At 43.5% G+C, this 23,984-nt stretch overlaps 1 protein-coding gene across 2 annotated transcripts in view; it reads right to left on the bottom strand.

The window, feature by feature from the left end:
- Positions 1-23,984, bottom strand: part of MSANTD4 (Myb/SANT DNA binding domain containing 4 with coiled-coils) — a 268,707-nt gene that overhangs the window by 50,249 nt on the left and 194,474 nt on the right. Inside the window, exon 2 of one of the 2 annotated variants that reach the window (XM_044072598.1) lies at positions 7,487-7,585. The exons of the other annotated variant lie outside the window; for it this stretch is intronic. Coding sequence (XP_043928533.1) covers positions 7,487-7,585 — 99 coding nt within the window. The remainder of the gene's footprint in view (positions 1-7,486; positions 7,586-23,984) is intronic. 2 annotated transcript variants of the gene reach the window in all.

The following is a 23,984-nucleotide window of genomic DNA, read 5'->3' as shown; positions in this document are numbered from 1 at the left end:
TAAGCTTCTGGTGTCATTCTAAGGGGATCCAGAATCTGTCTGCTTGGGATGACATGGTCGACAGACCACGATGCTTTGCCACAGATGGCCTGCACCTGTCACCCCTGGTATTCTGGATACTGGCTAAGGCTCTTACCGCCCCTATAGTGCCTTTTTTAGGCAAGGTTCAAATGACAAATTCAGCACCGTAACAGAAACAGGCAAGCAAAAACTGAGGGTAATGCTACTTAATGCTAGAAGTCTAAATCTCAAAATGCACTCACTAGATGGCACTCCTTACAATGAAGAACATCGATATCTGTGCAGTGACCGAGACCTGGTTCAAGGCTCCAGAGAGCACCCCTGCACTACCAGGCTATAACTCATACCACTTTTCGGCCATGTAACCTGGACCGAAACACCAAAGGTGGAGGTGTGTCCATATTCATTAAGGATATCTACACCAGGCTAGTTGCTCAGCATAATGCATCCGAGGTTATCCAAGTGCAATTAACTCTTGGCAAAACTGCAATCCAAATTGTAGCTTGCTACATATCCCCCACCATGCCCCAGGATTCCCACTCCTCTTTTCTTGCTGTACTGGAACATATTAGGGTTCAAACAAATACCCTAATAATGGGCAACTTCAAGTACCCCACCATTAACTGGGAAAACTACTTGTGTACCAACTCCTTAGCTCAACACTTTCTAGAATTCATAAACTCCAATGCCCTGGATCAACTTATCCACACCCCCACCAGGGGCAACAATATCCTAGACCTAGTCATTACCAACATGACTGACCGGTGTCCCACACCTGAAGCCAACTCCTCAGTCCGTTCCGACCATAAGCTAATCACCCTTGATATCCACATCCTGCCCCCACCACCCATTAAGGAAACCATGGTAAAGAATTTCTCCAAAGCCAACTTCATGCTTCTTAAGACAGAAGTGGTGATCTTCATGACACCCATGCAGATGGACAATACAGTTACAACAGCTGGATCCCACACAAATGCACTCTATAAGCACTTACACGAGTGCATGGATCGTGCTATCCGAAACAGAGCCAAAATGCTATCCTACAAAAAAAAGGAAGCCAAGCTGGTGGTCCCCTGCCGTAAACAAACTGTACAACAGAAGGAAGAAACTGTTGCAAGAGAGTAAAATCCCATGAGTGGAGGAGCTCCCTGGTCAGCCTCAGTAAGAAGCTGAGATCCCTTATAAGATCCTCCAAAGCTAGCTATGAAAACAAAATAGTCACAACCACAAAGCATTCTACAGCTATGTCAAGAATCTCGATGGCAACACCCAGATCTGCTCTGAGTTACAGCACAACGGCATGAAAATTACAGAACCAACTGATATTGCCAACATCCTGGCAGATAGGTTCAGCTTTACCCCACCCCACCCCCTAAAGGGCCCATTTACCCCCCCCACCCCCCAAAGGGACAATATCTATACAAGAAGAATGCAGAGTCCCTGTAATCACAACTACGCAGGTAAAAGCTGCACTCTCTAAAGCCAAAAACACACCATCCATGGGACCGGACAACACCCCAGGATGCGTTTTACATGAACTTCAGAATGAACTGGCTCCCCACTTAAGCACCATGTTCAATAATAGCCTCGCATCAGGCTTTGTGCCCACCGAATGGCACACAGCAACAGTTATCCCACTAAACAAAGGGGGAGCCACCACTGATCCTGGGAACTATTGCCCTATTAGCCTGGTGAGCCTGGTCTGCAAGGCCATGAAACGTATCACCATGAACTCATAAACAAAGACATAGGTAACCTCCAAACTCTGGATCCCACCCAGTTCGGGTTTGTGAAAGGCAGATCATGCCTCCTGAACCTGATCGACTTCTTTGCGGCAGTCACCAAAGCTGTAGATGAGGGTAAGGTGGTTCACACAGCCTATCTTGACCTCTCCAAGGCTTTTGACACCATCCCCCATTCTGGAATTATAGCTAAACTCAGTAAACTAGGTATAAATCCCTATGTCACAAGATGGGTTGACAACTGGCTCAATGACAGAACCCACACTGTAAAAGTTGCAGACTCCAAATCTGACCACAAACCAGTGACAAGTGGAGTACCACAGGGTTCAGTCCTGGGATCTCTCCTGTTTGGCATCTACTTCTCTGAAGTACAGGATAACACAGAAGGCCTCTGGCTAACGAAGTTCACAGATGACTGCAAACTAGGAGCCATAGTCAAGTCCCCAAATGATGTGGACATCCTACAGAAGGGACACACTGAGACAGATTCCTGGTGTCAGAGCCATAGCCTCAAGTTTAATGCCAAAAAGTGCAGTGTCATCCTCTTTGGTAAAAACTCAGTACCCATGAACTACCACATAGGCAGCAATCTACTTAACACCGAATGTGTGATAAGAGACCTTGGGATCCAGGTGGACAGTAGTCTCTCCTTTGATAGTCACATCGCAATAGTAGTTAGGAAGTCCTTCTACGTGGCACACCTCATCAAAATTATCCCCTTTGAATTTTTATCTCTGGAATAATAGTGTCATGGCTTAACTGCATAATGGTTTGCCACTGTTTCATGGTTGTTGCGATATACTTTCAGTGTAGGGTGTATCTTACACATTTTTAAGCACTCTTTCATCCATGAGTGTGGGATACTGTCAAATGCCATTTTTGTAGTCTGGCCATGCCATACTTAGATTCTTCGTCTTTTTACAGTTCTCCACTATGACTTTATTTAACAGTAATGGAAAGGGTGGCCCAGTGGTTAAGATGTTTGCCTTACAAAGACAAAGTAAAGGGTTTGAGTCTCACAGGGGATAATTGGCTAGGCTTACAATGGCTCGCAAGGGCAGTTAGCCTAGTACTAACCTATGATCCTATAAAAAGAGCTCTCATCCAGGAAAAAAAAGCGGTCACTGTTCCCCTCTACTCGACACTCATTAGACCCATTATAGTGTACAACCCCCCTTTTGGAATGTACCTCGCAAGACATCTGCAGCAGCTGGAAAGGCCACAGAAGTACCTCACAAAGAGGATTACTGGCCTCAAACAAATGCCCTGCACTGGCCGTTTCAAAAAACTCTAGCTTTACTTCGTAGCATATCGCCTACTCCGAGGTGATCTTTGCCTAACATATAAAGCTATATCAAACCCAGACCTGTTGGACATGCTACACTTAAAGAAATACCAATCCCTCAGAGCTACATGCTCTAGGGACCTAAACCTTGTCACCACAATAAAAAGGACATGCTGGAGGGATAGATTCCTGTCCCAGAGACTTCCCATACTCTGTAACAGGCTACACATCTATGTCAAGCAAAGTTCTTCATTAGCACTCTTTAAGAAAAATCTTGATGAGTGGATGGGAAATAGAAAATACACCCTGGGTATCACTTCTGTGTCTGCTCGACAGTGGCACAGGAAAATAACTTTCTTGGGTGGCGTAAGCCAGGGAACCTTGCTGGGTAGGCTTACGTAGGCCCTTGAGCCTATAGCCTAGTACCTACCTATGAACCTTATGAAAAACTAGGACGGCCTCTCTGAATGAGGATCTGCAGATCTGAAATCATTCAAGCTGAATGAAGCACTAGCAAGTAAAGCAGTTTCCCAGGTTATATATTTGGTGGTGGTGCTGTAATGCAGGTGCTTCAAAAGAGGGAGATCTCATTTTTTTTTGGACATTAAAGTCTCATATAGGAGCAATACTCTTTCTAGGATCCCCCCATGTAAATGCTTTAGAGAGAGTCTGAATGCAAGGTGATAATCCATAGGCCTGCAGGTGGAAACATCTGACAAATGTGCCTTCACAGCAGAATGCCAGACCTGAATTTATTCCTCTCTGTTTTAATTAGTTGAGCAGGATAGAGCACTGACCTGATGGATCATATTCAGGCTCAGCCCAGGAGTACAGAAAGAGAACAAAGGAAATGGAATATTTTGTTACAAACACAGTAGTAATCATTACTGGGAGGGTCACTTTTAAGTTAAAAAGTGCAGACAGAAGTGGGTACCAAAGTAGGAGGAATGAGAGAGGCAGAAGTTGGGAGGTTATCAAGTTCATAAAGTAAGCTTACTTAAGTATTACAAAATCAAGGAACTGATGCAACAAGAGTCTCAATTCTTTATGTGGCACCAGAGGGAAAACCTCTTCCACTTGGATGAGTAGGATTTCCTTTTTGCAGGTTTTCTAGTCTCCTCATTAGTAGCACATCCTCCGTGAGCTGATGCCTAAAAGGCAAAACAGTTCAATCTTCCAGGAAGTGCTGCAGGCGTTTAGTCTGGGGTGTAGTATGCTCCTGTTGCAAGGCAAGGTCCAATTACAAAAGCAACAAAGTTTCATCCTTGCCAGCAGAAGCAGGCAAAACGAATACAGTCCAGACCAAAAGGGTACTATTAGGAGCACCCTTGACTCCTTCTCTCTTACCTTCTGGATCACAGTGGAGAAAATGAACCAGAGGGATGGCATAACAAAAACCTGTTTGGATGAAGAAGACACCTACTGCTCAAGTGTGTGTGCTGCCCTACACCAGAGCTTCATCAGAAGTCTTTTGCTAACAGAAGCCAGAGCACCCAATCTATGCCCAACTTAAAAGAAAACTTGTGTAACACCCATTTCTTGTTATCTGCAGATGATCTGCTTAGCTGGTCCACTACAGAGTTTATCTGGAGTAGAATGCAGACTGCCCTTCAGGTCATGTGCAAATGAAGAGTTCACTCACCCAGGAAGTAACAGACAGCCACACAAGTAATAAGAATGAGTCACCCTTGCCTGTGGGTATACCAACATTTCAGTATTACTATTGTCATTTGCAAGATCAGATCCTCCCCGACAAAATGGATATGAAGGCTTCAAATGCCTGAATGAAAGTCATAATTTTCTTTACATTTACAGATTTCTTTTTAGCCTAAATATCTTGCATCTTGAAGCATATTAAGTGCTCCCAAACCTATGTCTGACACATCCATGATTCAGGAATGATTACGGGATTCCTAATATGTATGACATTCCTTGGTTCTACATGAGCAGTCTGGACAACCATTATATCTCCTCTGTAATACAAGACACCATAATGATCACTGCCAGGGACTGGCAGTGTTGGCAGCAGGTATTTCTTACATACCACTATGGCCTTCACATGTGTATCCTTGCCAAAAGAACCATTAAAATTGTGGAGACCATAAACCTCAGTGCCCTCAAAAGTTTCCTTGCTGTGACCAACATTTACTTTCATTCTGTGAACAGCACCTCCAAATCAGATTTCCTCTCATTCTGTGAACAGCACCTCCAAATAAGATTTCCTCTCTGAGTGAAACAGAGGGTAAAGTGTCAAATGTCTAGTCCTTGGGAGGATATTAACATGGTCCAATTCTTCCCACTCATTCTTTGAGGAGTCATTTCTCTCTGGGGAGGGTTCCATCTTTTGCCTAGCAGAGAAGACTCCAGACACTGAAAGCTGATCTGCATTTGACTGCAAGCCTCACAGGAATTGAAGGAATCCTTGAGGTAAGGAGTGCCATGCGTGGAGGAACAGGATAGGGAGAGGGAGGCTGAAGCTCTACCAAATTAAATGAGGTCCAAGCAACTTTTGTGAGCGTCTATGGCAGGCATCCTATGCACAACCTTTTCTGCCCACGTGGCTGGGGTGGTCATCAAGGAAGTCTGTGCCTAGACATGAGATTCCTGGACCTCAGCCTTTCCATGCAGAACAATCATAACTCTTCCCCTCCCCATTTTCTATATGGGGTTGGAGTGTTGTTTCAACTGTCACCATCTTTCTTAATTTGATGCCACTCTCCTACCTCACTTCAACAGTCATGTCTGTCACAGGACTTCTCTCATAAAACCCATCTACCCCTTTGCTTGATGTCATCATCTCCTCATGCCTTCTTCCTTTCTTTCCCAAATCATTTTCAGCAGGTTGTTTTCTGCTTTACTGCACATGTGCCCGAACCACTGTAATCTGTTCTTTGTTTTTTCTGCAACTGGAGCTACTATGGCTTCTGCTCTGATGTCCTCATGTCTTAGTCTGCCTTACAGCATGCAACCTACCACCAGTCTCAGGCACTTCACCTCAATCACTATTAGCTTCCTCGGTTGCTCTACTTTCACTTCCCAGGTTTCTGTACTGCACATAAGTACTGGTTACACTACTGTTTTGTGTCAGACCTAGCCATTTAACAGTGTAAAAACTAGATCTAGGTGATTTCGTTACACTGACTATTGTCGACAAAAAGTGGCATGGATATTTGCTGGTGATAAGTAGGCTGAGAACCCTGCCTAATTCGTCCTATGTCAAAAACTTGTGCTAACAGTGAGAGAGGTTCATCAAGGATGTCTTAGCTAAAACAGTAGGCTAACAATCCTCCCTTTCTAAAATTATGAAGCACGCTTTTGGTACAGGTCCCCAAAATAGGGCATCTATCCAAACTCTGCATAAAGGCTCTTGGCTCAAGAAGGGTGTACCTTGATCTAAAGGTGTGATTACCTCCAAAGGTATTTTAACAGATACCTTCGATATTGCAGATGTGTGGGGTGCAAAAGCACCTCACCTGGATATGCACACTCAAACTGAGAAAGGACATTGGATTCTGCAGTCACGACTCCAGGATTTCCAATTACCTTCTACAGATGTCACTTTTCTAACTGCTCTGCATAGGGGGGACATCAAAGGTTGGGGATGAACTAGAAAATGCTACAGTGATTCTAGTCCAGGCCTTGAGCCTCTTTATGCCTAAAAAATCTGTGGGAAGAATGCTCCATTTTTCTTGACTATTTTAATCCTAGTAAACCTTAAACCTTCAAGGTTATGGCTCTGGTCCAAAGTAGAATACATGAAGGATATGAGAGTTTTTATGAAGAACTTGACTACCACAAGAGCATCTGCCTTCTATCTTAGTAATGGGCATACCATAAAGCACACCCAGTCATATGACGCCTACAAAACAACACAATGGCAGCCTTAATTATAAAGACACTAACAGCAACAAGAAAATTTTTCCACTAGGGTACTTACCTGGTCCGAGCTCCAAAGCAAGCAGAACAACTCTGGACTACAAATTATACAGCACAATAACAATGCACTGTGAATTGTGGGAAGCAATATCTAAATTGGTGCAGGCAGACATCAGATTTAAACTAAGATCCAGGTTTCTAGCTTTGCAGTGCAACACCTTAATCACTGTTCTCAGTTACACTGCTTCCCCTTCCTACATTACAGTATTTGTTTAAAGGGCAGGCTAGCACTAAAAGTAGGTAATTAGGATCTGAAAGGTTTGCTTTTTTTTTTTTGCATACTTACACTTAGAGGAGTGAAAGATGCTGTGGTGTGACAGTACCAGGGCTTAGAATATTTAGTTTGTTACATTCAAAGCTTTTGGCAGCAAAGTATCTTTCCCCTTATAATCAATCTTAAGTGACATATTCTTAATAAAATCCCCTGGAATGCCACTTACAAATACATCTACTACTAAGCAACTAACTTCCTCTTACTCTTTAGTAAGAAGCTATTCTTTACCTCTGTATCCCTGCAATTAATCCCAGATGTTGTGCTTTTAGAACGCTCTGGACAAACTGGGGTAGATTTCTTCCAAGGTGCAATTTCAACACGACTGACCTGAAATGCAGAACACGTCACAGTGTTGGAGGGGGAAAAAAACTAGTCAACAGGCACAGTACAATATGCATTTTTGAATAACATAAAAGACAAAGTGTAAATCACATTTCCATCTGCATGTGATGACAAAAAACATCTCCACAACTGCAAAACTGAAGGTGCTTCATATTCCAGTTCTGCTAGTCAAAAGACAGTGGGACTTCCAAACAGATTTTTTTTCTAAATTTGTACACAAAACAGTAGTAGGTGAAAGTGTGCACACCTGGTACAGGAAAGGCAAGATCAACATTTATACCACAGACATGTAGATACCTGAGAAGGATTACTTCTGCAACAGACTTCATAATTGTTGGGAATCAGCTACGTGTGTTGTGTGTGTTTTGTGTAGATGTGTGTAGATGTGCCTGCAGTAAGCACCCCTACCTGCCTGAAACTGTCGAGTACATTTATAACAGTTCAGCAAGCAAGAACTTGCTTCTATAGTGTGTGTTGGGGGCAGGTAAGAAAGATGCAGGTTCCAATTCCAGAGTTCAGGGAGGTAGTGGGGAAGGAGTTTACAGTGCAGCAGTGATCCTTTTATTCAATCTACTGTTAATGGAAGTTTGCCCACACAACTGCAATAAGTTTTTGATGAGAACTGCAGCAGTACAATTCACAACGGCTAGGAAAATACTAGTATTGAAACAAAAAAGCAAAAAAAACCCCAATAAAAATAAGAAACCTGCAGGCCACAGAGACTTTGACAGTAACAACAACCAGTAAAGGTGGAGTAAAATGCAAAACAGTACAAAAACGGTGGATTAGTGCTTTCATTAATATAAACTTCTTCAGATACAACACATTGCTTGAACTCTATTTAAATAGCACCAGGTAAAATGTCACATGGTAAAAAAAAAAAAAAATTCACATCATAGAAATTACATGATCACCTGGATGCCATGCTCTAAGCAAAGCAAAAAATTTAAAGTGACAAAACACATTTAAAGCAACCAAATAGGACAAAAAAAAAACTTTAAATACTTCTTAAATGAGATTTAAATAACATTTAAATAATCTCTCTCTAAAGCCTTCGGTTTTAACAAACAGGAACTAGATGTAAAAGCATTACACCCTGGCCAACTACCAGCATTTAATTGCAGGTGCCAATATAATTCATGTTTTTCTAAAAGTAGCTGCTAGGGAACACGACGCAGATCCATTGCCATGCTCTCTATAACCACAAACTTAAAAGGTACGTGCAGGAAAGGTGCTAGTATCTCCAGCATTGCTGTCTTTTTTTTTTTTGTTTTGCTTAATATCATTGTTTTGTTCCCATATACAATCTTTAAAATGGCATTCAGTTTTGCCTACATAATAGGCTGAACAAGTGTCACACAAAGCAGCAATAAACACCACCCTTGGTAAGGCAGTTACATGCATCTTTCATCTTAAACTTAAAACCATTAATAGTAAATTGCTCCCAACAAAGAATAAATGTGTACATAAAACAGCTCCCACACTTGAACATCTTAAAATGTGAAAGATCACTTTTCCTGCCAAAATACTCAACCAAGTACTTAAAGTTCTGCCCTTTCCTGAAGGCAACAAGAGGTGTTTCACTCACTTTACCAGCAATCTGGCTATCATCCTTCAAAATTGCCCAACTTTTATAAAGAATATCTCTAATCTGGTTACTGTCCACGTTACACTGGGTAATAAACAAACTGACCAAAACTGCATCAGTCCTGCAATCATTACCAAGATACAACAAGCGAAAACTGTATCAGATACCAAAATATGACAAATCAGTGACCATATTCTCTTCTCTTCAGGATATTCTCTTGCCAAAAACATAAAATTTAATGTGCTCAGATTCATCCAAGAAAGATTCAAAGTCAGAAACCATACATGCAGCTCTAACAAACTGTCCCTTAACAACAACAACACGCTTTTGGTGATGGGGGTGTAGGAGCTGGTATAATGCAGGTACTTGTTTGGAAAGGAAGATTTCCTGTAAATTTTGCTTTCAATTTTTTTGTTGATGGAATCCTTATAAAGCCAAGTGTCTAAAAAAGCAATATTGTCATTATCCTCCACATAAGAAAACGTCTGTTTTTGACAAGAGAATATCTTGTTAGATTTGTTTGATTCACTGATGTATGAGGTGACCAACAAAAAAAGAGTGTGTGGCCATTTTAAACCCATTTTACAGCATGCCCACCCTCAGGAACCTGATAATACTCCTGATACTACAGTGAAGCTGATGGACCAGAGCATAATTTTGTAGACAGTACAGTTGTGTACACTTACCATAAATGTAGATGTTCGAATGTATTCACTGTTGCAGTCATTACATTTGGGTAATCCTGCTGGCAGGTTGCCCTCAGTCGGCCTGAATTCCAAATTCTTGGGTCGTTGCGTCGGCTGTCATCACCCCTTCCCTGACGTCAGGTCGTCAAGGGTATAAAAGAAGCAGCCATTTCCTTTAGTTTTTCTTGCCCCAGATGTCAGGTGCCCCCTAAAAGGGTAGCCAAAATTTATATCTATATATAAAATTACATGCAACAATATAAACTTTACCTTCATCTACAAGCAAATACACCACATAGGTTGTATAAATCAGAGAAGGAAAGATAGGTTCAATCAGAAGAAAAAGGGGGAATGGCGGGTGGGTAACCTGGACTGCAACAGTGAATACACTCGAACATCTACATTTATGGTAAGTGTACACAACTGTACTATGTTCTTCGTGTTTCATTGTTGCAGTCATTACATTTGGGTAGATTCCAAAAGCTATGGTTGGAAGGCTGGAGCTAAACAGCATTAGGAGCGGCTATGAGACCCTGCAGAACTGCAGTGGCAAAGCCTGCCCTGGCTTTAGAGAAGAGTGGCAGATGATAGTGCTTTGTAAAGGTGTGCACTGAACTCCAAGTAGCTGCCTCTAAAATGTCCTTGGTTAGTACTCCCCTGAGAAAGGTGGCTGAAGTGGCTTCAGCTCTGGTGGAATGTGGCCTAATGCCCCTTGGGCACTGGCTTGTCATGGTATAAGTAGCAGAAATGAATGCAATGGCCTATCCACTTTGAAATAGTCTGCTTTGAGACGGCCTTTCCGTGTGATCCTGCAGTATATGCCACTAGTAATTGCTGTGTCTTTCTAAAAACTTTGGTTCTGTCCAAGTAGAATCTAAGCTGTCTGTGTATGTCCAAAGAATGCAGAATTCTTTCCCCCTTGTTCTGTGGATTTGGATAAAACAGTGGCAGATGAATGGTTTGGTTAAGAGCCACACTGGACACCACTTTAGGCATAAATGTCGGGTTTGTCCTCAGGGAGTCCCTGTCTGGATAAAAAATGATAAAAGGTTCCACAGCCATGAGTGCCTGTAGCTCTGAAACTTGTCTTGCAGAAGTTATTGCTAGGAGCAGAGCTGTTTTCCAAGATAAAAACTTTACATCAGCAGTAGCAGCTGGCTCAAAGAGGCAGGGTGAGTTTTTCCAAGACATAGTTGAGGTCCCATGCAGGCACTGGTGATCTCCTTGGAGGTCTTAAATTTTTGGCTCCTCTGAGGTACTGTTTTAATAAGGGATGAGAAAAGATTGGTGGCTCTGCATTGTAATGAGCCGAAATGGCAGAGGCATGAATTTTAATAGATGAGAAAGATAGGTCTTTGTCCAGCATCTCAGTTAAGTACTGTAAAATCTGAGGAATATTTGGCACAGCTGTATCTGTTCCTTGTGCCTGGTTCCAAGCGCAGAATCTCTTCCATTTTCCAGCATAAGATTTTCTAGTCCTAGGCCTTATGGCTTTCAAAATGACATCCATCACAGCTTTGTTGAGAGGTGTGTTTTGTATGACTACATTTTCTGTCATGCTGCCAGGTTTAAAGTCCTGAGCTGGCTGTGCAGGATCTGATTGTTTTGCTGGGACAGTAGATGCAGTACTTGAGGTAAGGTCCAAGCTGGGCATTGAGACAAGCTCCTTAATATTGGGTACCATTGCTGGCAGGGCCAGTCTGGTGCAATCAGTATCATCTTTGGCTTCTCCTGTCTGACCTTTAGGAGTACCTTGGGGAGGAGAGGCAGAGGGGGAAAGGCATATAATGATAGGTTTTTCCAGCTGAAGGATAGGGTGTCCATTTTCCATGCTTGTCTGTGATAAATCCTTGTGGAGCATCTCTTTAGTTAGTAGTTGTGAGGGGAGGCAAATAGATCTATGTCCGGGCATCCCCATTTCCTTGTTATTATGCTGAAGACTTGTGGATCCAGCTGCCACTCGTGGGGATCCATGAGGTTTCTGCTTAGATCGTCTACCAGAGTATTTTTCCTTTGTGGCAGGAAGTGTGCCTGCAGATGTACTTGGTAAGGAAATGCTGTGTCCCACAAAGTCATGGCTAGTCTGCAAAGGGGGTAAGAATGTGTGCCCCCTTGCTTGTTTATATACCACATGACCTTGGTGTTGTCTGTATTTATCAGTAGTTGTTCTGGATGAAGTAGGTCCTTGAAGGCTGTCAGGGCATTTTGAACAGCTAGCATCTCTTTTTGATTGATATGTAGATGCATTTAGTTTGAGGTCCATGTTCCCTGAATGCATCTTCCTGCCATGTGGGCCCCCCAGGCATAATCTGATGCATCCGTTGTTAGTGTCTACCTGGCTGTGGGTAATGTGAACGGCTGTCCCTTGTTTTGGTGACAAGCCTTTGCCAACCATCGAAACTTCTGTTGCAAGCAAGGAATGAGAGGTATTATACTTTCCAGGCTGTGGCAATGTTGAGTCCAAACACTTTTTAGGTACCATTGAAGTTTCCTCATATGCAGTATTGCATATGGAATTAGTAGGATGCAGGATGCCATGAAGCCCAAAGCCTGCAGAATTTTTATTGCAGATAACTGCGCCTTTGTTGCTAACATTTTGAAACAGGTAGTCAGTTGGCTTTGTTTGTCTGGCGTGAGAGAAGCCATCTGGGCAGTTGTATTTAAGCTTGCACCCAGGAATATTATCTCTTGAGAGGGCACTAGTTTTGATTTATTTTCGTTGACTGTGTACCCTAGGCATGTTAGAAGTTTTTTCGCAAACGCCAGACGCTGTAGAAGGATGTCCTTGTTCTCTGCTTGAATTAGACGGTTAGTCATCCAAGTAAGGATATATTTGTATTCCTCTTTGTCTGCAAAATGCAATTACTGGTGCCAGGCACTTTGTAAAGACAGTAGATAAGCCAAAGGGCAGTGCAGAGAATTGGTAATGCATTGAGCCAGCCTTGAATCTGAGGTACATTCTGCATATTTGTCTGATTAGGACATGCAGGTATGCCTCTTTTAGGTCTAAAGTTACAAGCCAAGTGTTCTTGCCCAGCATGGGCAGACGCTGCTGCAAAGTCAACATTTTGAATTTTGGTATATCCAGGAATGTGTTCAGAATAGATATGTCCAGTATTGGCCTCCAGGCCTTGTCCTTTCTGGGTACCAAGACCAGTCTTGAGTAAAATCCTTGTCCCTGCTCTTGCTCTGGGCACTTGTTGAATGACCCTCATGTCCATGAGGGATGAGACTTGTTTTTGTGCCTCTGCCCACTGATTTTTTGGCAGATCTGGCCAGAAGTTTGCCTTTGGCAGGGTATGGAAATGGAACTTGTAGCCTTGTGACACGATATTTAGAACCCACTTGTCCTGAGTTATAATGTGCCAATTTTGGAAAAAAAAGTGCCAATTTTCACCCTAAAGGGTGCTGCCAGGAAATAAGTGCTTGGTGCAGACAGGGGGAAGTCATTGGGACGGTTTCCTGTAAGGTTGTGATTTGTCTTCTCCACTTTTGGAGGTAGAAGCACCCCATTGCTTTGACCTGTATGAACCCTGCGCCTGGGATCTGCCTCTAGGGCATCTGGGTCTGCCCCTTTGAGGTCTGTCTGACACAGGAAAGGACCAATTCTTTGTTGGCCAGTGTCTACTAAACCTAGGTGGCTGTACTTGTAAGAAATATTTGACCGTTTGCATAGATTTAGCCTTGTACTCCATTTTCTTTAACACCTCTTCTGCCTTAGCACCAAACAAAGCATCATGCTGTAAAGGTGCATCTAATAATTTAACTTTAACATGATCAGGCAGATTTTGTTCCTTTAACCAAGCATGCCTTCTATTTACAGAACCTGTAACTGCGGCCTTGCAGGAGGCCTCTAAAGAATCAAAACCACATTGCAAAGTATGCTTTCCAAATTGTTCAGCTGCATGCAATAAATCCTGCATTTCCTTGTTTTCTGCACATTCAGAGTTTAACATTTTCTGTTTAAGCAATGCCATGACATGTTGCTGATATTTGAGCATATGAAACCGACAGTTTAAGGCCCATATAGCCAAGGTAGCAGATGTGTAAACCTTTTTTCCCCATCTATCCAGTGCCCTAGAATCCCTGTCAGAAGGGGTAGGATTTTTTGCAGCGGAAGCCTTAACTCCCTTGGGACCATGAGAAATAGTTTCTGGGTCTGCAGCAGGGTTTTTAAAAAGGAATTTATGTGAGTCAGGAACCCTGTAATATCTGTCAGGCTTAACAGGTGCTGGAGGTAAGGAGTCAGGGGTAAGGCTAGACTCAGAAAACACATCATCTACAATGTCCAACACAGGAGGGATGGCTAGTGGCTTGTGCTGAGGTAGTAACAGGAAATCCCTGAGCCTCTTTTTAGATTCTGAAAAATCTTGGCTCTCCCAGTGGAAATGCTCCCTCATGGTATATAAGGTTTCCCCAAAAGAATAGTCCTCAGGAGGAGAAGCTGAAGGTATGGATTCTTGAGCATAAGAATCCTCATGAGGGGAAAAGAATATTTCTGAACAGACGAGGAATCAGAAGAAACCTGATCTGAAGATTCACAGTCTCTTGCCTAGGCCTCTTATCAGGAGGGGAATGGGAACGCCTGATCAAGGTAATCAAGTCTTCGGCCATTTTGAGCATCTGTTTTTTTGGGCAATGAGGCCTGTCCTTGCTTCTTTGCCTTTGAAGGTGCTTTAGTCTTTGCCTTTGAAGTCGGTTTAATGTATAGATGTTTGGGTCTGAATACACCCTCAGAAGACGGTGCCTGCTCAGAGGCTCCAGACCCATTCCTTGAGTTTCCAGCAGCATGGCCGACTCCACGTGGGAGTCGGTAGCGGCCTGCGACTGTAAAGTAGCAGTCGTCAGGGGCTGCGAAAGTGCCTCACTGAGAACCGGCGAGATGGCAACTGGCTTAGGAAAAGCTTCGTCGTCGGCTTTGGGCCTCGGCTGTCTTTTTCTTTTTCTTTGCGTTTTTTGTGAACTCCGGTAGTCGGATGGCTTTCCGACGACATTTCTGGATAATTAAACCTGCGTCCAAAGTAGTTTAAAGCAAAATCATACAGACGCTTAATAGTGCATTGGTTAAATCTAGCACAAAACCAGCAACCCAAAAAATTATGATCAGGGCCTAGGCAAGGAATACAGTAAGAATGAAAGTCCTTATGAGGTATTTGCTTCCCACAAGAAATAAAATTATTAACTTTTTCTGACATTGGTTCTGGAGCAAGAAAAAAAGTTTCCCCAACAGGGTACTTAGCTTTATAGAAGACTTCGGATCTGAAATTCGAACTCAAAAATCTCAGGAGTTGGCCGACCGGCACTTGCGAACTGCTTCTGCTTCGGGCACTGTGCGGCAAGAAAGACTGGAGTAAATGGCGTCAGCTGCTTCTTTTATACCCCTGACGACCTGACGTCAGGGAAGGGGAGACGACAGCCGACGCAGGACCCAAGACTTTGGAAAGTACAGTTTTGTACCTACCATAAATGTAGATGTCCGATAGACATGCAACTGCAGTCATAACATGTGGGTTGCCCTGCCTCAGGCAGCCCTCGGTCGGCGGATTCAAAGTCTGGGTCCGGCGCTGATGTCGCATTTCTCTCCCGACGTCAGAGCCGTTGGAGTACATAAGCATCAGCCGACGCCATTTTCTTCAGTGTTTCTTGCCCCAGATGCCAGGTGCCCTCCAAGGAAGGCTGTAATCAAATTAGAAGACAAAAACAGGATTCCAAACAATAAATGAGCAATAAAACAAATACACCATAACAGATATCCCAGCAAGAAAAACAGGGATAGTAGTGGACCCTAGGCATAGGGGTATGGAGGGAGGGAAAATCCGACTGCAGTTGCATGTCTATCGGACATCTACATTTATGGTAGGTACAAAACTGTACTATGTCCTTCAAGAATGCAACTGCAGTCATAACATGTGGGTAGAATACCATAGCTTAGCTGGGGGAAGAGGTATGCTCTAGGAAAGAGATGGTGTGGCAATCAAACCCTGCAGGACTGCCGAAGCAAAGCCTGCTCTGGATCTGGAATATAGAGGGAGATTGTAGTGTTTGGAGAATGTATGCACGGAGCTCCATGTAGCAGCTTCTAGAATGTCCTTGATAGGCACCCCTCTTAAAAATGCTGTAGAGGTGGCTGTAGCTCTGGTGGAATGTGGTCTGACATTGGCTGGAACAGCCTTTCCATGAAAGGAATAACAGAATCTGATGCAATGTCCAATCCATTTAGAAATAGTCTGTTTTGAAATTGCTTTTCCATGGACTGCAGGGGCGTAAGCTACAAAAAGTTGTTCAGACTTCCTATTGGCCTTGGTCCTGTCCAGGTTGTATCGAAGTTGTCTGTGAATGTCCAAGGTATGCAAAAGTCTTTCCCCCTTATTCTCAGGATTGGGGAAGAAAGCAGGCAGATGAATGGCTTGATTTAGAGAAACCCTGGATACCACCTTTGGCATAAAAGTAGGGTTGGTCCTTAATGAAACCCTGTCTCTGTGGAAAATAATAAAGGGTGGTATTGCCATTAGGGCCTGTAGCTCGAAACCCTTCTTGCTGAGGTAATTGCCAACAGGAAAGCTGTCTTCCATGAGAGAAATTGCAAGTCAACTGAAGCTGCTGGCTCAAAAGGAGGTAGAGTCAGTTTTCTAAGACAAAATTGAGGTCCCAGGCTGGCACTGGGGCCTTTCTTGGTGGCTTAATGTTCTTGATTCCCTGAGGAATTGTCTTAGTAAGGGGTGAGAGAAAACAGGAGGATCAGTGTTGTATCTAGCTGAAACAGCAGATGCATGTATCTTTATGGAAGAATATGAGAGGCCGTTCTTTAACATATCTGCCAAATATTCCAAGATAAGTGGGATGTTCAGCAATGATGCATCATGTCCCTTGCTGGTATTCCAATTGCTGAATCTTTTCCACTTTGCTAAGTAAACCTTTCTGGTGGATGGTCTTAGTGCCTCTGTTAGTATCCGCTGAACTTCCTTGGAGAGAGATAAGCTGAAGTTATTTATGGGATCTCCCAGGCTGTTAGCTGCAGTGTCTGAAGGTTTGGATGCAGTGTTTGAAATTGTGTTGAGTCAAAGTAGAGGCCACTGAGGGAGGGCCACCTCCTGGTGTGACATATGCTCCGTAGTAGTGGGTACCAGTGTTGTCTTGGCCAATCCGGAGCTATTATGATTCCCTTGGGCTTCTCTGCTTTGATCTTTAGTAATACTGAGGTCATCAGTGGCAGAGGTGGGAATGCATAGATTGCTAGGGAGTTCCAGTTGAATGAGAGGGCATCTATTTTCCAAGCTTTTGGATGGTATGTCCTTGTGCAAAATTTTGGTAGAAGATGGTTGAGGTGAGAGGCAAATAGGTCCACTTCTGGCTTGCCCCATGTCGAAGTGAGTTGTCTGAAGGCCTTTGGATGTAACCTCCACTCGTGTGGATCTGTGAAATTCCTGCTTAGGCTGTCCGCCAACACATTGTCTTTTCCTGGAACAAACTGGGATTGTAACTGGATGTTTAGGCTCAGTGACTTCTCCCAAAGCTGCATTGTCAGTCTGCAAAGGGGGTAAGAGTGGGTGCGTACCACATCACAGTGGTGTTGTCTGTCCGTATCATTAAATGGCCTTGCTGGAGTTGGTGTTGAAAAGCCTCGATGGCATGCATTACTGCCAGCATTTCCTTTTGGTTTATATGCAGATGTGTTTCCTTTGGAGACCATTGTCCTTGTATACACCTGCCTTCCATGTACCCCCATCCAAGGTCTGAGGCGTCTGTAGTCATGGTCTGTGTTATCTGTGGTTTTTTGAATGACATACCTGTGTTTTCCTGGCTCACCGAGGCCCACCATAGGAAATCCTTTTGTAGGCATGGAATGAGTGGTATGATAGTCTCCAAGTTGTTGCTGTGTTGAGACCAAATGCTTTTTAGGTACCACTGAAGCTTTCTCATGTGTAGTTTTTGCTAATGGAACCAGTAGAATGCAGGATGCCATGTAACCCAGGGCCTGTAGGAATCTCCTTGCAGTCATCTGGGTGAGTTTTGCTAAACCTTTGAAGTAGTGAGTTAACTTCTCTTGCTTGTCTTCTGTCAGGTAAGCCATCTGAGAGGCTGTGTCTAGTTTGGCTCCTAAGAAGATTATTGCTGGGATGGCTGCAGTCTTGACTTTTGGAAGTTGACTGTGTATCCCAGAGCTTGAAGTAATCGTATGACATAATCCAGGTTTTTTGTCAACATCAATTTGTCCCGCTTGTATGAGGCAGTCGTCCAGGTACGGGTAAATTTGTATACCCTGGAGCCTGCAATGAGCAATTACTGAAGCCAGGCATTTTGTAAATACTCTGGGCGAGTAGATAAGCCAAATGGCAATGCTGAGAATTGATAATGCTCTGGCCCTGCAAGAAATCTGAGGTATCTTCTGCAGCTGTGTCTGATAGGGACATGCAGGTATGCCTCCTTGAGGTCCAGAGTAATCAGCCACGATCCCTTGCCCAGCATGGGAAGGAGTTGCTGTAGAGTCAGCATTTTGAACTTTGGTACTACGAGAAAGGTGTTTAATGAGGACAAGTCCAGTATTGGTCTCCATTGAGATTCTTTTCTTGGAACAAGGAACAGTCTTGAGTAAAACCCCTGTTCTTGTTCTTGTTGTGGAACTCTTTCTAATGCTTTCATTTGAGTCAGCAGAGTGATTTGCTTGATAGCCTCTGCCCTTTGATTTTGTGGTAGGTTTGGCATGCCTTGTTTTCTTGGTAAGGTATGAAAATGAAACCTGTACCCTCGGTCTATAATGTCCAAAACCATTTGTCCTTTGTCAGTCTGTGCCAGTTTTCTGCAAACAGAGATAATTTCCCGCCCAAGGGAGCTTCTAGTTGTTCCCTAGTAGGTGGTAGTAGAGGAAAGTCATTGAGTTTGTGGTTGTTGGGCAGGTGAAACCCCTGCGTCACTTCTTTGGTTTCCTGGCTGCCATTGTCGTCCCCTGTAAGGGCCTCTCTGTATTGGCCTCTTCGGCCACGCCTGTTCTTACCCTTTGAAACTTTTCTGGATTAGGAAAGGACCAGTTTTTGAAGGCCAATTCCTACTGAATCTGGGGGTTGAACCTGGAGGAAATCTTTCACAGTCTGAACTGATTTTGCTTTTTCTTCATGGTCTTTAACACACCCTTAGCATTTGCACCAAAAAGCTTGTTGTTTTTCAAAGGTGCATCCAGAAGTTTTGCTTTTACATGATCTGGTAGAGGTTGATCTTTTAACCAAGCATGTCTACGAATCACTGCCCCTGTCATAGCTGCCCTACATGAAGCTTCCAGTGCATCATATCCACACTGCAGGAAGTGATTGCTTACTTGCTGAGTGTTATGTACAGCTTCCTGCAAAGTCTTCCTGTCTAAAGGATCAGGAGAAGCTAATGTTTTTTGTAAATCTTCTAAGAGATAATCCTGATATTGTAACATATGAAAAAGGCAATTTTAAAGCTCTCATAGATAAGGTAGTGGATGTGTAAACCTTTTTGCCCCATCTCTCTAATGACCTTGCTTCCCTGTTGGAGGGCAAAGGATTTTTTGAGGTGGAGGCTGAAACTCCTTTAGGCCCCTGTGCAATAGTTTCCAAATCAGCAGTATGGGCCCTGAATAAATGGGAATGAGTTTCTGGGACCCTGTAATACCTGTCTGGCTTGGCTGGAGCAGGAGGAAGAGAATCAGGGGTAGCACTAGAGTCAGAATACAAATCATCCAGAACATCAAGTACAGGAGGAATAGCTTAGGGCCTGTGCTGAGGCTTCTTAAGGAAAGTCCTAAGGCGTTTCCTAGAATCAGAATATTCCTGACCCTGCCACTTGAAATGTTCCCTCATGGTGTGCAGAACCTCCCCAAAAGAAATATCCTCAGGAGGGAGAGGAAGGGATGGAATCTTCTGCATCCGAGTCCTCATAGGTCTGGAAGAGCTCTTCCTGGCTAAAAGAGTGAACAGAGCCCTCAGAGTCTTCATCTGAAGGAGTAGGGTCAGAGGGTTCAACCCGGGGCCTTTTATCAGGAGGAGGCTGGGATGCTCTCTCAGGATGGGCCTGTGAACCTCTAATCATGGAAATTAAATCAGCAGCCATGGACATAATTTGTGTCTCCAGGGTCGGCTGAGGTAAGGATTTAGAAGTAATATGCTTTGTTTTGCTGGCTGCCTTAGCCCTAGTGTAGGCCTTAATAGACATGGCCATAGGAGCCTGGGCAGCTCCCGCAGGAGTGACTTTGTCTACAGCAATGGTCTCGGCATTTCCTCGGTTTTAGTATCGGAGGAAAGTCTATAACTGGCGTCGGAGTAATGTCTGGAATTGTCGTTGGTATCTGGTGTCTTCGCTTGAGTGGTGGAGAGACCATCTCAGAGAGAACCGGAGCACTCGCTAGGTTTTTGGCGTGGAGTCTGTGATAGGCGGGGATGCGAGGGTCAGTCTTTTTTTTTTTTTTTTGGGAGTTGTCGGAAGATTCCGGGCGAGAGAACCGAGCACTCGCAGGTTTTGGCGGCGTGAGTCTGTGATGACGCTGGGAGGATGATGTGTCGGCTCCCGGCTCGCTTTCGCTTTTGGGAGTCGGTCATATGCTCGCATGGTGTAAGCAAATTTATCGAAAAATCTTCAGCGAACTACGCCCGCCTGAGAGCGCGCTTGTTGAAGCGACAGGCTACACAGGCCGCGTCATGGTCTGAGCCCAGGCAAGGAGGCAGTAAGAGTGGAAATCCTTATGAGGTATTTGTTTACCACAAAAGACAATTGTTAACTTTTTTCTGACATCGGCTGAGGCAAGAAAAGGTCCCCAACGGGTACTTAACTTTTGATGACCCGAATACAGGAGCTGACCGACCGGCACTTGCGAACTGCGCAAGAAAGACTGTAGAAAATGGCGTCGGCTGATGCTTAAGTACTCCAGCCGCTCTGACGACGGAGAGAAATGCGACATCAGCCGACGTCAGACCCAGACTATGGAATCCGGCCGACCGAGGGCTGCCTGAGGCAGGACAACCCACATGTTATGACTGCAGTTGCATTCTTGAAGGACATTTCAGGCCGACTGAGGGCAACCTGCCAGCAGGATTACCCAAATGTAATGACTGCAACAGTAAAACACGAAAAACATCATTAATTCCTGTACTGGCCCTTCCAACAATGCTTGCAGGACTGATGCAGTTTTGGTCAGTTTGTTTATTACCCAGTACAACAAGAACAGTAACCTGATTTGACATATTCTTTATCCAAAATTGGCTATTTTGAAGGATGATGGACAGATTTGCTGGCAAAGTGAGTGAAAAACCTCTCATTACGTTCAGGAAAGGATAGAATTAGTACTTGGTTGAGCATTTTGACACACTCAGCAGGAAAATGATCTTACAAAATTTAAGACAGCTTAAGTGTACAAGCTGTTCTATGTGCAAATTTATTCTTTGCTGGAAGCAATTTACTATTAATGATTTTAAGTTTAAGATGAAAGAAGCATATAACTGCCATACGAAGGGTGGTGTTTATGCTGCTTTGTGCGACTGTTGTTCAGCCTATTATATAGGCAAATGAACGCTGTTTTAAAGATCGTACATGGGAACAAAACAATATCAAGCACAAAAAAGAAAGCAATGCTTTAGCTGAACATACCAGCACCTTTCCTGGACATATCTTTTAAGTTTGTGGTTATAGAGAGTGTGCCAATGATCTGTGTCATGGTCCCGAGCATCTACTTTCAGAAAGATGTGAAGTGTATTGGTGACTGCAATTAAATGCTGGTAGCTGGCCAGGACTTAATGGTTTTACATCCATTTCCTGTTTAATAAAACAAAGCTTTAGAGAGGTAGTTTTATTTAAATGCTATTTAGATCTCATTTAAGAAGTATTTAAAGTTTTTTTATTTGTCTTATTTGGCTGTTTTAAATGCATTTTCTCACTTTAAATTTTTTGCTTTGTCTAGAGCTTGGCAACCAGGTGATCATGTGATTTCTATTGTGGCATTCCTGCTGCTATTTAAATGGAGTTCAAACAATGTGGTTTTATCTGAAAAAAGTTTATATTACTAAAGGAATGAGCTAATCGACAGTTTTTGTACTGTTTTGCATTTTACTGCACCTTTACTGGCTGTTGTACCTGTCGGGAGTGTCTGTGGCCTGCGGGTTTCTTATTTTTGAAATATTAAAGTAGTGTATGGTCCAGCTACAGACCTCTGGTGGGGCAGACAAATCACCCCACAAGACAGCAGTGTTAAAATCTGTCCCACTGGCTCCTACAGTTAAAGACTAATGTTTTGTGAAAAGGTGGAAAGAACTCCACGTGGTTGCCTTCCAAAAGCTTTTGGCTAAGACATTACTGAAAAATATAGGTGTAGAAGCTGCAAAGCTTTAACCCTTCAGTGTGAACACTTAAGAGTTGGTTCTTGGTTTAAAGGAAACAAAGCTGTCACTCTTGCCCAATGTCTTTATCTCAGTACAGTACTTCAGTTGTCTGTGCACATCCATTAAATGTAAATCTCCTTCCCATTTTGGGGATTAGGAGAAAGTATGCAAACTTAATGGTCCAACTCAAGGCAACCTCAGTCTACTTTATACATAAAATATGGGATTATTCCTTAATGATACCCCAACCATGTGGAAGACTGTGTAAGACTCCTTGCATACAATGGCATACATTTCCAGACATTCCTTGACCTGTGAGACAAGTTGTGCTAGAAATAGTGTTGTCCAGGACAGGGATTTTCTAGAAGTTGGGTTGACTGGCTCAAATGAAGGAATCAACTTCAGCAAAAGTTGGGGCCTAAAAAGTTAAATTTGTCTCTAGTGGAGTCTCAGATGGAAGGCAATTTTTAAAAACTGTTTAAAGGAATGCATGTCCAAGGGTCCATCAAAGGAATGGCTATGATATGTACTGCAAGTAATGTGTATTTCAGTACTTTGTCAAGTAAGGCTGACAGATAGCTAAGAATATGCTGCCTTGGGGGGGTCTTGGATTTAACTATGCTTTGCATACCATGAAAAGAAAATCCAGCATTGAGGTTATTTCTGATTAAACACAGTGAGTGGCATACAATTAAAATAAAATCTGTTCAGTTTTACCAAGTGTTCTTACTGAATTTATTTTATCTGGCTTCCAGCAATACAAACAGTACTTCACAACGAAAAAAGTCCAAACATAGGTTCAAGGTTCTAACCTACAGGGTGCTACTTACAGTATTTTGAGATTTAGGTTGACCAGGGTCTTTTACATTGGATAAACATTGTGCAAGGGAGTAGGCTTAATTTACGAGCCTTTCTTGCTTAGCTGTACTAACTGGTAAACCCATGGTTATACTAGCTAAAAAGTACAGTTTTGTACCTACCATAAATGTAGATGTTCGAGTGGTTATGCTGCTGCAGTCATCACACTTGGGTTATCTTACCGTCAGGCGGTCCCGCAGTCGGCCTGAATTCCCAATCCTTGGTCTGGCATCGGTTGTCGCTTCTTCCCCGACGTCAGTGCGGCAGGGGTATAAAAGAGGCAGCCGACACCATTTTCTTCAGTATTTCTTGCCTCAGATGTCAGGTGCCCAAACTAAGAAGGCAAAATAAGAAGCTTGCAAAACGTACCTTAGTGCAAAACAATAGTACTAGTTGTAAGCAAATACACCATATAGACATGCATCCCAAAGGTTGATGTACATGGAGGGATAAGAAAAGCCTGGTTAGGTAGAGGGGATGGAGGGAGGGTAACCTGGACTGCAGCAGCATAACCACTCGAACATCTACATTTATGGTAGGTACAAAAGTGTACTATGTTCATCGTGCTATGCTGCTGCAGTCATCACACTTGGGTAGAGTCCCAAAGCTATGGTTGGGTGGTAGGAGCTAAACTGGGTTAGGTGCAGCTAAGATGCCCTGCAGAACTGCAGTGGCAAACCCAGCTCTGGTTTTTGAGTATAGAGGAAGGTGGTAATGCTTGGTGAAGGTGTGCACTGAACTCCAGGTAGCTGCCTCCAGAAATGTCCTTTGTTGGGACTCCTCGGAGGAAGGCTGCTGAGGTTGCTGTAGCCCTGGTAGAGTGAGACCTAACACCAGCAGGCACTGCTTTCCCATGGTGTGAGTAGTAAAAGCGGATGCAATGTGCTATCCATTTGGAGATGGTCTGTTTTGAAATAGCCTTTCCT

The sequence above is a fragment of the Protopterus annectens genome, chromosome 5.part0 (assembly GCF_019279795.1).
Source record: "Protopterus annectens isolate FY-2018-M chromosome 5.part0, PAN1.0, whole genome shotgun sequence".
Taxonomy (NCBI): Eukaryota; Metazoa; Chordata; order Ceratodontiformes; family Protopteridae; genus Protopterus; species Protopterus annectens.
The sequence above is the reverse complement of the archived record's forward strand: the minus strand, read 5'-3'. Positions and strand labels throughout refer to the sequence as shown.